At 46.3% G+C, this 15,582-nt stretch overlaps 1 protein-coding gene across 2 annotated transcripts; it reads right to left on the bottom strand.

Annotated features, from left to right (window-relative positions):
- Positions 1–12,570: 12,570 nt before the first annotated feature.
- LOC141745053 (transcription cofactor HES-6-like) lies at positions 12,571–15,117 on the bottom strand. Of its 2 annotated transcripts, none has more exons than XM_074592154.1 (4): positions 14,949–15,117; positions 14,783–14,869; positions 14,621–14,702; positions 12,571–14,534 (listed from the first exon to the last, which is right to left on the bottom strand). In XM_074592154.1, the coding sequence occupies exons 1-4, from the start codon at positions 15,027–15,029 to the stop codon at positions 14,128–14,130; spliced, it is 657 nt and encodes a 218-aa protein (XP_074448255.1). In that variant the 5' UTR covers positions 15,030–15,117; the 3' UTR covers positions 12,571–14,127. The 2 variants fall into 2 exon arrangements, with proteins under 2 accessions (XP_074448255.1, XP_074448256.1); XM_074592155.1 differs by having other exon boundaries at positions 14,621–14,696; positions 14,949–15,062.
- Between the last annotated feature and the right edge of the window lie 465 nt (positions 15,118–15,582).

Here is a 15,582-nt window from a genome sequence, read left to right as displayed (position 1 = left end):
GCAAATACAAACTTTCTGCTTGGAAAAGGGAAATGGACTACTGAAAAGCATCATATTTTAGTCCACGTAACAGCTGCGATAAATTTGGAGCGAAAAAAATAATGTTCTCCTTACTGAGAATTAAGATCCTTGATTGTTCTTTTGTCTCTCTAGCAAGGTGGAAAGCACCTAATGGATTGATAAGCCTCTAACTCAAAGAACGCGGTGAAATGAGTTGCATGCTTCTGGCAAAGTGACAAACAGATGACTAAAAGGAGAATAACGTTTGTAGGTGTAATTTCCATGAATTCCAGTGTTTACTTGCTCACAAGTGGTTAGGAGCTTGAGAAATATATTCGATCTATTGAATGAGGTCATGAACAGCTCATCAGCTCCTTTTTCTTAGGGGCTGTGGAAAAGGACAGTATTTTGGGGGATGGTACACAAGGTGTATAATAACTTTGTCAGTGTGCTTCAGTGGTACATCTTAAAAAAACAAACAAACAAAAAAGCCCCAAACCACACTGCATACACAAAAAAAAATCCCAAACAAACCCAAAAAACAACTTCTGCCAGACTTCCAAAGTGGAAAAGGAGGAGTATAAGAGTGGGAAGAAACTGAAACTACTGAACTCTTAATTATGGATATTTGTCTTGGCATGTGCTGAAAAAATCAGAGGTGTCTGAGGTGCATCAGGCTGCCATGTGCAATAGGAGTGTGTGTGATGGGATTTAATTCTGCAGTATTTCAGGCTCTGGATTATATCTAGTAAGTTGCAGACAAAAAGAAGCTGCTGTGGCAGCATGTGAATACTGCTTATACCTTCGTGGACGATATGCAAGTATGAAAACACTTGCCATTCACTACTAAAGAAAATGCTTTTTCGCTGAAGAACACATTGCGAAAGAGCTCCAATGTCCTGAGGCAGTAGGAAAGAGCAGGTCAGGTGGCAGGCCCTTTGCTTCTGTTACTCACAGGACAGGTATTTACATCTGTAATAAAAACAAAACAACAAAAAAAACCCAACCCAACCAACAACCTCCCCCCCCAATCAACCAAAACCAAACACCCCACAAAATGATAAAACAACCCAGAACTCTTTTCAGCACTGGGTTAACCAAAATGAGCAGGTACTGCAGCATAACTGTGATGTGTTTCCGGTGGTGGGTACAATGATTTCTGTGTCGTACGGAATGGGGAAATTAGTAGTGAGTCTGTTCTCGAGCACCTGCCGCAGCCGGGGGAGATGGCTTGGCGAGGGAGCCATTCACCACCAGCCTTCGAGGACCATACTACTATGCCTTTCATTTGTTATTTTAACCAGGCAAAAAGAGACACATCTGAGGATGGATTAGAATTTCCTGGTATTCCAGGATTTGTTAAGGTCTGCTTCTCTCTCGCTAATCTGCGTATTAATACAATAAAACAAGGGTATAATTAATTTATTACCCTCTTCACATTGTTATAATGGTCTAAAAGTAAGTCACTTGTGTTGCTGTTGCACTGTCAGCTTCAAAAGCTCTACTTCTGTCCAGGAAAGTATTAGTTATACTTTTTTTTTTAAATGTATTTGGCCATTGCTTGTCTAAGGTAAGGTCTAAGGCTTTCCCTTCTGTTGACTCCCTTTGAAATCCTGTGCCTTTTCGCATAGGGGAAACAAAAGAAAACCAAACCTAGAAACCAGAAAACCCAGGAAGCCAATCATACAAGTACTGGATAAATTTAGCAAATGCATTTTTCTAGTGGGCTTTAATCTTTAATTTTCCTTGTTGCAGGAAGCAGAAGGAGGGTTGGGCGGCCTGTGCTTACCTCTGCTCCGGTTTAGACAAGCGCTGGGACTGGTGTGGCTCAGCTCTGCGGGGCCCCAGCAAGAGACTTGGTTCTTTCAACGTCCCAGGTAAGAGCCACATCCCCGGTCTGGATTGTGCCCAGGCATTTATACTAAGGATTTAATCTGAACCATCTGTCCCTTCTGTATGCTGTGACCTGAGCTCCTGCTGACTGCATCTCTCCAGCTTGTAGGTGTTTGCATTTTTGTTGGGAGCATATATAAAATTATTGGAAAGTATAAAGGCTGAAGCTGGTACACAAATTGGCCTTAGTGCTTTTCTTGTGCTTATATTAAACTTCTCCCACCTCTGTTCCAGTTTGAATTTTCATTACTGACAAATCTGTCTTCCCATATTGTGGAAAACTGTTTTCTCATGGTTTGGTTGCATTTCTGAATTTGGTAAAACCAGAGATTGATGATGAAAATGCCTAATTAGATTGCAGACCAACTTATTTGTGCTAAGTAATTAGGAGTGGCAATCGCTGCAATGCAGAGATGCTGTTGCTTCTAGAGTCCTAAAATAGGTATTTTGTTTCTGCAGCAATACAGAATTCTAAGAAATAAAATAACATCTTGTTATTTTTCTTTTGCAGCAACCGAACAAAGTGTAACTTACTATACCAACCAGTATATTTTAGTATCAGATGGTATTTAAGTGAACTTTGTTGTATTGTTTTATTGTGCAATGTAATAACTATAATCTGCTTGAATTATTTCAACAATTCAGGTTGAAATCAGGTTTTAATTTACAAAAAAAATAAAATTATCCAGAAAATAATGGAATTCTAGAAAAAATTGTGTGTGTGCATCAGGGTATGGTTTTTCCCAAGAATGGCCTGAAACTACTCTGTCTGCAGGATGATCTCCGGAGTGGTGCGGAAGGCTCGGTAACAGCCCCAGCCCTTGAAGTGAGCCCCACAAGCTGTAGGGATGCTCCGCCTGGGCCTTCAGGCCCTTGTACAGAGACTCGGTTACCAGCCTGGGACCAAAAGCAGCGTCCCAAGTATTGCGCTTTGTGCGTTTAAAAAAGCATATGGTGTGACACAATGCAGAAGGAAGCGACAATGTGAAGAATGTGGCGATCAGGAGTTATTTCTAGTGTCTATATGCAGTTGTCTTTACAAGCCCCTCCTTTTTTGTGTTCTGAAGAGCTGCTGCCTGGCTGTGAATAGTGAAGACTTTGTGCCAGCTGCTCAGTGGAGGGCCGGGAGGGCAGGGGAGGATGGGGAGGAGCGAGTGCCTTCTGTTCAGATCCGATAGCTAGGAAGATGCGTACCTCTTCCTAAACTCCACCGCCCTGCAGGCAGCTGAAGGCTGGAAGACTTTTGTTCCTCTCAGTTGCCTTGAAGTTCTCTTCTCCTTTCCCTCCTTTCAGAGACAAACCCAAATATAAATGCATATATTCTAGAATTGTGTTGACGTTTGTAAGTGCTGAAATCACATGGCAACAGTGAACGTGGATTCCCACATCATGTAAAGAACTAGGAAATTCTTCCACTGCCTTTAGCTACGTGTATACAAAAAAGATGGTTACCATGCTACTTCGCATGGAGGCTCCTAAAGCTTTGGGTGTAGTCAGGCAGTGTATTTAACATTCTTCTTATAATAATTACCTTGTGTTACATGAGCAGTGAATTTAAATGAGATCAACTCTAAAGGCCTGATTATGAAAGCACTTACGTACAGCATTGTTGTATTATTCCTACCAGTCCACCTGAAATCCCTTCCCTGTACGTACTCTGCCATTATGAGGGGATGACTAAGTCTTAAACATAGAGAATAGACTTTTCAGGGATTTCTGCTTTGGATTTTTGAGGAAAATCTGTTTGTTTGTTTGCTTTATTTTTTTTAAAAGGCTGTCTGATAATCTTTTTTTTTTTTTTTTTAAAAAAAGCTGTCTGGTAGTCAATATTGGCTAACAGACTAGCAAAATAAAGCTGTCTATATCCTAATCTGAGTAAACCGTTGATAGTCTTGAATCGATTTCACAGCAGAACGATTTATCCAGACGGCATACTGTAAATGGTTTCACAGATTTCACCTACTGACAGAATTAGTTTGATGAAGTGATATACGACTGCCTTTGTCACCTAATTTAGTGTTCATAGGCCTGTGAAGTTTATGGTGTTAACTTTTACTCATTATGCTGACAACAGTGGCTTTACAGGTAGAGTTTTTTTGAATGTATTTAACAGGATCAAAGGGTCCAAATGCTCAGGAAGTTGTTGAACACTGGTGCTGCCCACAGTGCCTTCCGAGGGGACAAACTGAAGTAATGCAGAGGGAGGTCAGGATATCTTGGTCACTATAATGTAAATCCTCCATGTGTCTGAAAGAGCTGGCAGTAAATTAGGTCCAGGAGGTGTAGCAGCGCGTTCTAAAGTGTTTTAAGAAGCATCTATAAATGCAGATGGTATTTATCACCTAGTGATATATGCAGTCTAACTTGGCTATTCAAGCGTTTCCAAAGAAGGCTTAAAGCTTTCAGATACAAAATTTATTTTTCAACTGAGGAGGGTGTGAGAGAAATCTCTATGTTTTTGTTCTGCAGGAGCGTTCCCAGGAGTATGGATGCTAACAGCCTTCCCCAAACTTTGCGGACTTTATCAACGCACATAGCAGTGACTTGAAGCCAATTGCCAAAACTTACTGTGAGTAAATTGCTGTAATTAAATGTATCTGCAGCCTTCTAAGCATTGTGTGTTCCATACCTCTAAGCTTCCTAGATAAGACTAGGGTTGAACTGTGACACCTGGGCTATATATAGAAGGTGACAGTTTGCTGCTCTGGAAACATTTGGGTTGTTGCACTCTGGTTTGTGACTTTCACGAAAGAATTGGAGGAAGAGGATAATAACACAGTTCCAAAGGGCACTGCCTCATCTTTGAAATCGCTTAACGCTACCTTTTTAAAAATAGTTTTATCAACAGCAAAACACAATTTTATCTTTCTTTGGGCGAGACATAGTGGTTCCTTGTCAGAGAATTTGAGAAAGAGATGGAGGCAAATGTCTCCTGAGTCATGTTGGTATTTGGACCTTTAGGAACAGTTTAGTTGAACGGAGACGGGGAGTTGTTAAAATCCAGACACGAAAGGAAGGCACAGGGTTAAAGCCGTGTGCCTCCATGAGCTGTGACCATAACACACCAGAAAGTTGTCAAAACAGGGAAGGCTGGAATTGCCCTGTGTCTAGACAAAAAGAAGGGGGCGGGGGGTGGGGGGGAGTGGGAATGAGGAGGAGAGAAGAAAAGTGATGTTTAGAGCTTTTGGCAAAAGAAGCTACAGCTGCAGAACCCAGCCCCGCGAAGGGCTGTGTTCACCCGGGTTCTCTGCTAAGCTACATTCCTGAGCTGTCAGAGTCTCGGTACAGATCTGAACTCTAAGGTAATGTTTAGAAACTGAGTCAAATCAAAATCGTGTGTCCAGACACTTCAGATTTTGTTGTCTTCAAAAACCAAACCCCAAATAAGTAATTGGGCCACTTGGATTTTGGTTTGGTTTTCTTGGTTTTATTCAGAGCAATTAATAAAATAACTTTGTCTTCGCAGTTTCTTGATAATAAAAGCTCTCTAAAAACAAAACCAGTAAGTACAAAACATGTAAAAAATGATGCTCTTTTGTTTCAGGGGAAGGACAGGGGAAGTGGAAGCCCTTCCGCTTTTGAAGGTGTGTGTTTTATTTCTTGCTGCTCAGATGCCATGGTTACAAGCACTACAGAAAACAAACCAGTGGCACCAGGTAGGCTACTCTGCTATTTTCCAGCAGGCCTGATTTTTCTGCCCACCAGTGGGGTTCTGACAGAAAATGGAGCAAGACTGAACACTGATGTGTTTCAGCAACAGAAAGGACCAGATGCCAAAATCTTCTAATTTGGGCCAGAGGGCCAAATCCTCCCCATCACACTATAGGATTCCACACCATTTCTAGGGGGAATGTATTGTGAGCAGCAGTTTTGGTTGGGTTTCTCATCCACAAGAAATGAAGTAAAGGTGAAGGCAATGTGCTTAGCTGGAGGCTTCCCTACAAACTGATAGGTTTTCCCAGAAGTGGTGAAACAAACTGGGATCCACTGCTAAATCCCTTACTTCTTGCTTGGCCACCCGTCGCTGTGTTCTTGTGGCAAGGACCTGTTTGTTACAGGTGATTGAATGTGTCGAATGACGATGTAGTGACTGCCTATATATGCTGCATTGTAAAAGTAACTAACAGTAGGATTGCCAGCCGAAAGGGTCAACCTCTTTGTGTATACGGGATTTGAAAGTACCTGGTGTGGCACCTAATGTATTCAAGGAGGGAGGTAATACTTGAGAATTCCCTTGGTATTGCCAGCACTGCAGGGATCCATTTTCCCAAAGCAGGCAGGCAGTACGACTGGAAGCATGCTATTTGGGAGGAAAAGGCGAAGAACAAAAAACCCACAAGCAAACCAAAACAATACTTGAATGCATGTAACTTTTTTTTCCCCCCTGATTTATGTATTTTGCATGACAGTGATTTTCTTTATGTTTGTTTGCATATTCCCTTTCCCATCTGGCCTGTGTCATTTACATCTATTAATTTAACGTGCACGTGTGTGGCTGAGTCAGAGTGGTCATTGCTAGGCTGGCCAAGGAGAACTCATCTCTGAAGTGTTCAGGGTTGGATGGGACTTACAAAACCTGTTTGGGTGACCAAATACAGCAAGAAGATAGAGCATAAGGATCTGTCATTGACGCTAGATACATTAACACTTGCTATTTATGCAAAACCTTTGTGTTTCACTCCATATCTGAGTCTCAGAATATTTTAGCTATAGGAGACCTCAGAACATAAATTTTGAGAAGATTTTTCTCAGCTGAACTGGCCAGTTAGGCAGGAAAACCCATACCTTGAGAGGCGTGTGACCAGTCCTTCGTTAATGTGATTCTGGAGTTAAATCCAGACTGCATGAGTAGAGGATGGAGGGAGGAGTGTCCGGCGGCAGATTCCGTCCTAGAAAACAGAGAAGCCTTTGCTTGCTTTGAGTGTACTTACTTGAATCTCATGTATAATACAGATTAAAGCACAAGAAACCACTGGCAGCGTTCAGCAGCAGTTGATTAAGCCTTGATTTCAGGGAAGACTTGACAGTTATGAGAGATGGGGAAATGCTCTGGCCTTTTAGATTCATTCTCCCTGTTAGTCTAAATGAGAGACCTTCACTGTAGTCCCCTTCCCTTTTTCCTCTGGCATTAGGAAAGCTTTTTCATCAGCTGCTTTGCAACATTTCCCTCCTTGTATCTGTGCTATAAACTGATTGATTGTAACAGCTGTAAATTGGTGTGTAACTGTATAAACCCACAAAAGATGCAGGCAATTTGTTGGCAAATTCTCTTTTTGTCTCCTTTTCCCCCCTCAGAAAAACCCTGAGATGATAATTCTTTCCTTGTGAAGCCTTGCTAGAACTGTGCAAGAGCAAAAAGTTACTGGCTGTCATTCTAACAACTGGCACATCAGTATAATAATATTTTCATTGCATCTTTTAAATTTTTTTAAAAAATAAATAGGTTCCAAGGTGTTAAAGCAAGCAGATAGGTATTACTACTTGTCCTCCCTGGAAATGCAGCCAATAGATCTGCGAAAAGCTGAGAGGTAAGAATCTTGGTGGGTTTTTGTTTTGTTGGCTTTTTTGTAGGTTTTTGTTTTGTTGTTTTTCTTAGAGGGGTTAGGGAAATAGATTATAATTTCACAAATGGAGGAGTGGTGCTTCTGGGAAGGAGCGAGGGTGGAAACAGACTCCTAAGCACGGAGCATCAGGATCTTGGGGTTTTGCATTGTGTTTTGAAGACTCCCTTTGTCACCGGCGTTTTGGAGCCTTGGAATGACGCTCTGGTTCGGCGTTGGCTGAAAGGATGTGAATCATTTTTCCTGCTTCCTGCAGCAATTGAAAGTGCAGTCTGTGCTGCTGTTACTGAGTCACCCTGACCGGCTGCGCCCGGTGACAGCCAACATGGTGACCGCTAAGCAGCCGAGTGCTGCTGATAAAGCATCGCAGCAGAAAAGCAGCTGCGTAGACCTGTTGGTTGACTTGGTTGTCCCTGTTGTCCCCATGGCAGTGCAGCTCTGGGCAGCTGCTTCTGTGCAGCCACACAGGGCATGTAGGGTATGATGTGGGAGTAGTTGTGCCCTTGGGGTCTTAAAACCCTCTTTGGGAGATCAAGCACATTCAGAAGCTTTCCAAATTATGTGTCACTTCATATAAATCTTTATGGGAGCTAGAGGACATCCTGGGTGCTCTGTACAGGCATCCCAAAGCTCCTGAGGAGCACGTCATTGCTCACGTGTAGGTTGCTGTCAGGGACTTCACTGAGAACCTGTGTTGACTTATTGAGAAACTGCTGGTTCAATGGAAGGGTTAATGAGTGGGAGGCTTTCAGACGTGGTGAGAGTAGCAGCTACTCAGAAGAGATTTGCTCCAGAATCCTAGATTTTTGGTAAGGAGCTGTGCACTCCCGCTGTCTGGCCTAAGGGATTCAATTACACTTGTTTTCTGACTGGTTAATCTTCTGTGAAGGATAGAGAGAACCTGGACCAGGCTCAGATGTGTGTAACGTAGTCTTGAACTCCTGGTACTCTGCAGGCGTCTGCTGAGAGTGCCTTGAGTGGGAAAGGAATCTGTGTATGTTATTTTGGAAAGGGGCAATGTGTAGGGTAGATACCACCCATGTTGGGGGTCGGCTGTGAGTAATGAAGACACCCTTGTTTTATGAAGGCTGGTCATAAACACCATTTGCAGGCCCGAAGGGGGCAAACTCGCTAGAAACTTGTGTGATTCAGGCCTTGGTGAGGCATAGAGGTGCTGGGAACAACCTCTCCCGGTTGGTGGAAAAGTTTGATGGGGCTGATAATGGAGTTGATGTGTCTCTTCTGGGCTTTTTTCCCCCCCTCCTTCTCAATCTATGGAACACTGATTGCAAAGGCTGTCGCATGGTGACAGTAGAAGGGGCTTTATAATGATTTTGTATAGCACAGGTTGGTTCTGGTGAAATCAGTTTAGGGAGAACGAAATTCTAAAGTTTTGCTAGTGTGCCTCTCAGCCACGGATGGTCCAAACTCCAAAACTCAGCAAGGCTTCCGCAGGGGGCCACTGGAAGCTGCAGCCCATTTGGAAACGTATCTGAGTGGATATGCAGGCTCCCGGGGGATGCACGGTAATTTCCCTTCTCTCTCAATGGGAACATGGTTTTAAGAATACTTTAAAGCGTGCCTCTTTTGGTGGTGATTTTAAATTAGGCTGCTTTACTTTGTACTTAAATGGTCTAGGAGCTTTGCAGAGTTCAGCTGAGGGTGAGTGAATCCCGGCGATTCCTGAAGCTGTCTGCAAACGTATGTTTGAAGATGCCCTGGGCCTGCGCTTTCCCAGATGCAAACAAAACTACTCACCGTGCCTTCAACCTGTATTTTACCCTGAGATAAATGTAAAAACTAAAAAAACACAAATTGAGGTCATTTCATACGTAGGAAATCTAAGGCCAGAAGGAATCATCTAATAAAATTGCTTGTATGTTCTTGTTTTACGAAGTGGGTCTTTGTTTGTAACCAAAGCAACTTGTATTTGCTTCTGGAAAGATGTTGTGTCTCACTTGACCTGAGGACATGAAGAGATGGGAAATTCATGGCTTCTTCCAGTGTCTTAATTTCAATCTTTTTCCTTCTCATTTCAAACAGCTTGGACCCAGTATCTAGGTCTTGGCATTTAAGGCTCTACTTTATTGGATTGAAAGACTTTTTGAACCCATGACTTCCTCAGCTGGTAAGTGAGCAATATAACATGCGTATATTATAACATATGCAGTATAACTAATCGAATCACCCTCAATCATCATCTTGTTTAACTAAATTAAGCTTCAAGTCTCTTCCTGTAAAGTGTATTTTCATATTTGAATGTTTTCTGCACCAGCTTTGTGTTTTGTTTTTTAACCTTCTTAAAGTGCAGTGCAATGAACTGTAGTTGCTGAAAACAATAATGAAATGCTAATGTTGTATAGGGAGCTAAAAAGAGAGAGACTATTTTTCCCCTTTTCTTTTTCTTTAGCTTAGCTCGTGCAGAAGCCTGAGAGGCTTGAAGTGCACAATTTAGTGACACTATCCATTTAGATAACTGGGGTGACAGGAAACCTCTATTAAAAAAAAAAAAAAAAAGAGTATAAATGCAACTTGGAACCAGGCATCTCATACAAGAAAATGAAAATATGTCTTAGAAAGCAGAGGAAGGACGGGCTTCTGATTAAGACAGCTGGATTAGTGGATTGTTTGGATCCTTGAGTTTTTCCATATGCTTCCTGCATAACCTTGTTCAAACCGTTGTGTCTGTGCAGGGAGAAAGAGGATGTTCTCCTCCTGGGCCCCATCCATACTGGCTTGTGTGTTTCCATGGTCCAAGTGAGCATGGCCCAAGCCATGGCTGGTGGGGCAAATTATGGAGAGTTTACCATAACGCGGCAAGGTTCTGGGTGCCAGGATTAACCAACATTCATCCTAGCATGCTTCCCATAGAAATAAATCCTCCTTGTCTGTGACTTGTTTCAATAACGTTCTGCCAATGACAGCATCTTGGATAGTAAGGAATGTAGGCTGCTCTCCGTGTTACAGGCAGGAACGAACTGTCTGCTTCACAGAAATTTCCCTCGTGATGTCTGTGTGCATCCCCTAACCCTGCTGCTGAGGGCTGGACTGAATTTTTTTTCATCTGTTTTATTTTTTAATTGGAATAGAGACTGAAACATTTATTTGGAGAGGAAAACTCTGTAGAGAGCTACATGATACTTGCTAGTGGGAGGCAAAGGAAGGTGTGAGTTGATTTGGACAATCCGAAAGCTCGATCTTGCCTCCTGGCCGGAACTCTGACAAAAGACCTGGTACGTGTTGCCAAGAGGTTAGGAGAGGGTTTGAACCAAAGTCCTCCTAGCTGACCTGGTCTAACAGGGAGCAGTATTTCCCTGCAACAGGTGTGAGTGACTGACATGCAAAGAGAGGGGAAAATGAGCCCTTCTTTCTATTATTCTTCAACTGCATATCAAACGAGAGTCCTCCTGCTAGTGTGCTGCTCCTCTCCCCTCTTGCAAGGCGGCGCACTGTCAGATCAGATAGTCTGTTTGTATTACTTTGGAATGGAAAAGAATAAAGGCAGTTTCTATAAAGAAGGACTTGAAAAGGCTTCCCTGGTTTTTCATCAGAGCTGCTGGAAACCTTCCTTTCCCCCCACTGCCCTCTCCCCTGTCCCACCCCCGAAACCCTCACCTCTTCCTGCCTTTGTCAGGAAAGTGTCAGATTTGACACCTTTGCAGTAAGGTACAGAAATGCAAATGGAGAAACACAGCAACACCTAATCAGAGGATGTAAACTTTCTGTGAACCTAATTTGTGGATTTAGAGAGAGAGAGAGAGGGAAAAAAAAGCCATATTGCCAACACAATTTCTAAAATGATTTTCACACTTTTTAAAAAACTCCTGATAGCACTGCTTTGACCTGGCTTTTTCTTTTCCGCTAATACAGGACTGAGGAGTGCACAGGGGAAAGACCTGTTATCCCTCTCCTGTGGCTCTGTGGGAGAGCAGCTGGCCTGGTGGCCGTGGCCGGCGAGCTCGCAGCCCCTCTGCCTGTTTGCTTCTGCAGCAGCGGGGATGGCACGGGATGGGATGCGGCCAGGTCTCCAGCCATGATGGTGGATGTGCAGGGAGCTGTGTGGGCCCACCAGCTGGTGAGGGTTACCCCAGGTGTGGGAAGTGCAACAGCACGAGCAGCAACATACGCGGGAATGGGAAAGGAGCAGGTAAATGGGGAAGGCCAGTTTCAGCTCCTGTTCTCCAGGGCCAGTACAGGAAAAGTTAAGCAATGTGTCTGCAATGCTGCTTAGTAGAGATGACTTTGCTGCTAGCCTCTCCCCCTCCACTGCTGAACCAAAGCTGGCACTTTTCTGTTGACTCTTGGCTGTGTTTCTGTCACTGAAGTGTCAGGATTTGCACTTGCTTTCACAGGAGCGTTACAGAAGAGCCCTAACCCGGGGGTCTTTCATCTCATGGAAATGAAGCCAAGCCAAGCTGCCTCCGATGTTCCTGCAGCAGCAGAGGGGATGGAGCGGCTGCAGCAGGCTGGGATCAACCCTGGATGTCACACCTGAGGACAGCCAGCTCAGGCAAGTGTCTGCAGCCTGAGGCTGCTGTGTGTGCGTGCTGCTGTGAGCCACAGGCTGGGCTGTGGTGGCTGCTGTTAAGGAAACAGGCTGTGGCTTTACCTCCCTCATGAGCACCTTACAGAAAGGGGCGTTTTCTAGATGTTAAAAGCAAGGGGCTCTGTCTTAACATAGCAGGGTGACATACTTTCTGTAATACGTGAACTGCTGTGTGTGATTATGGTGAGTTGTTGTTACCTGGCCTAATTAAGCAGAACTGGAGACTGAAGTATCAAATGCTGATACATGGGGGAAGTAGCTTCATAAAAATAACCCTGGCCTTGCGCTGGGGCTCGAGAGGTCATCTTGTGTGTCGGGTGTTACTTTTAGTGCAAGTGTCTCAGGCTCCTCCTTCATTTACACTTCAAAATGCTAACCTCCCTCCCTAAAGCAGAAAGGTCACTACAGAAGCTCCCACCTCCTTCTGCTGAGCTGGTTTTTGCCCTTCTTCCCCAGTTCAAAGAGAATTTAGGACAAAAGGGGATGAGAACAACCAAGTAAATCTGATGGCCATCTTTGAATCGGAACACCCACCTCAGATAACTTAAAGAAAATTACAAAGGAGAGGTCTTAGTTTCCATTTTTATTATTCCATAGGGTTGTTAACAAAAGAAAGTTACATGTCTAGTCCCTTGGTAGTTAGGTTGCTTCCTTTCTTGCTTGTTCTATGTTTAGGAACTTCCATGTATTAAGCAACTTTACATTCCTTTTTGTTTTTCTCTTTACAATGACAGCTCTCTGAAAGCTATTATCACAGCATAAATAACCTGGCATCTCCCAGAAGCAGGAATAGGGGAGGTGTCAAACCTCATGCACAGGAAAGCTGTAAGAGTGTACCCCAGCCCCCTAGAAACACTTTTTTAATTTTAAAGAATACTTTCCACATCCATTGCACACTCTATTCAACTTTGCATTCAAGAGCAAAAAAAAAAAACCAACAAAAAACAAACAAACCCCACCAAACCTCTAAACAACCAAAGCAAAAAAAAAACCCAAACCCCACCAACCCCCCTGTGAAGTCATGCCCCAGGACAGGATTTGCCTAGCACTTCTGAAGTTAGGCCTGTAGCTCTATGAGCAATGCCTTCAGATGGCAGATCAAGCAGAGTAGGTTTGAGACTGGCATCCAGATAAACTAGCCCTGAAATCCGTGGCCTAAGATCAACCCGCCACCAGTATGACCTTGCTCACTGCAATAACTTAAGTGTCTCCTAGTATTAAACAAAAGAAACATTTGAATTCCAATACTTGAGCTAACAATGCTTAGTACAAGAATTAAGTGCTTAATTACTGGCATTGTTTCCACACTTTTGTTAATACTTAACAATAGGGAACTGTATTTTTAATTTTTTTAACCGGTTAGAAGGGCACCACACTCCACAATACATGCAATCAGTTGTGAATTCAGTATTTTTTTTATTAAAGATTAAAAATAAAAACATTTGACACCCTAATATACATAAAGTCACAATAAACTCAAATGTGCTAAAAGCAAAATGTGCATAAAGACACTCACTTCTAAAAGGCACCCTGCCACCAATATCTCTTTAAATGTTCGTCTAATTCAGCCAGGTTTCTAGCTTTCTCTCCCTTCACTGAAGGCGAGACTCTAGACTGCTACTGTGTACAGATGCTAGCCACACCAACCCCTTTCAGGGATCTTTGCTATCACTAGAACACTTAAAACTCTGCATGCAGGCTTAACTCGAGCTTCTCACGGAGTTAACCACCACGACTTAAAATGTACAAGGGCTTTTTCTTACAAGAAAAAGGTAGTGATATTTGGGCCACTTATAAGGGCCACAAGAGAAAGAGATAAGGTTATAAAATAACTGCTGTGTATCCACTGAAGAGCTTTGCTACTAAAAACCACCTCCCCTCTTCCCTCCCCCCATAAAAACAACCCCTAACGTTACAAAATGCCGCACGCACACGGGGATGAAATGTTAACGCGTTTAGCTATTAGCCTGCCAGGGCATGACAGCGTCAGAGCGCCATGGATGCCGTCCCCGAGCCCCGCGCTGCCAGCCACGGGCCCGACGGCCCCGCAGCTGCTGGCAGGGGAGCCGAGGGCCCGCTGCTCTCCCTGCTAGGTAGGTCTGCGTCCCCTCCTGCGCCGCTCCTCTGTTACCAGGGTCTCCACATGGATTTGGGTAAGCTGGGCGAAGGCAGGCCGCGCGTCCGGGAAGCGTCCAGTCCGTCGGCGGAGGTCTGGCCGGGCTCGGCCTCCGCCTCCTCCGAGTCGGAGCAGGTCTCCTCGCTGGGGGAAGGCGAGGGCGCCGAGGCGGGGAGAGCCAGGCTGGCCGCGGCCAACGCCTCGCTGCCGGGCCAGGGATCTGCCAAAACGTCCGCCATCAAGTCCGGGAAGCCGCCCTCGTCGAGGGGCATGGACTCCAGCAGGTGGTTGAGCAGCTCGGCGGCCGTGGTGGCGTCGATGCCGGGGCAGCCGGAGACGAAGGTGTGCACCTCGTGCATGCACTGGATGTAGCCGGCGGCGAAGCGCTCGCTGGCCTCCCGCTGCAGCCGCCCGCCCTCTGCGCCGGGGGGAGACAGAGAGGGGAGCAGGGTGAGGCGAGGCCCGGCCCGGCCCGGCCCCCCCCGCCGTCCCGCCGGCACTCACCGAGGGAGCGGCGCTCCAGGACGGCCTGCACCCGCCGCACCGTCAGCTCCAGCACCTCCGCGTTCTCCAGCTTCGCCTGAAACTGACCCGCCGCCCCGCCGTCAGCACGGCACCGGGCCCTGCCGCCCGGCCCCGCCGCCCGCCCCGCCACCGCCGCCTCACCTCGCTGTCGGCCAGCAGCGACCGCAGCTCCTGCAGGCTCTCGTTGATGCGCGCCCGGCGCTTCTTCTCCACCAGCGGCTTCCTCGTCTGCGGGGACAACAACGCCGTCAGCCCGATGCCCGGCCGGTGCCCGGCCCCCCGCCCCGCTCGCCCCTCCGCCACTCACCCTCCTGTCGGCCCGGGCCTCCGCGCAGCCATCGTCGCCCCGCGGCGGGCGGCCCTTGCCGGGCCGGAAAGAGGGCGCCATAGCGCCCGCCCGCTCCGCTCTCCTCCGGCTCCGCTCTCCGCACCGCGCCGTCTTACTTATACCCTCTCATTTGCATGTCAATGAGCCCATTGGCCGCGCCGCACGGGCAGCCGCCGGAGCGTTCGCCGAACGGACCAATGGCAGGTGGGCGCTTTGTCTGCGGCGGGGCGGGGCGGGGCGGGGCGGCGAGGCTGTGGTTGCCGTCGGCCGCCCGCATTGTTGGCCCCGTGTGGGCAGCGCTCCGCTCTCTTCGCTCCCCGGGGGTAGTGGCGGCGCGGAGGCTGGGCAAGGCCCGGGGGGCCGAGGAGGGGACGTGCCCGCTGCCTGCGGCGCGGCCTCGACGCTGTACGGCACGTCAGTCACCTTCAGTAACACCACCCCCCCGCAGGCCCCCCAGCCCGCCGCCATGTTGTGGGCTCAAAGACCTGGGGAGCCTGTCGGGGCGTTGAGTGTGTCCCCGTGTCAGCCGCGACCTGGGCGGGAAGCTGCTCTGAGGCCTCAGCGGGGGCTGACGGTGGTTCTGCACTATTTGTCCTGTCCCCATCCAGATGGA

The sequence above is a fragment of the Larus michahellis genome, chromosome 6, assembly GCF_964199755.1.
Source record: "Larus michahellis chromosome 6, bLarMic1.1, whole genome shotgun sequence".
NCBI lineage: Eukaryota > Metazoa > Chordata > Aves > Charadriiformes > Laridae > Larus > Larus michahellis.
The sequence above is the reverse complement of the archived record's forward strand: the minus strand, read 5'-3'. Positions and strand labels throughout refer to the sequence as shown.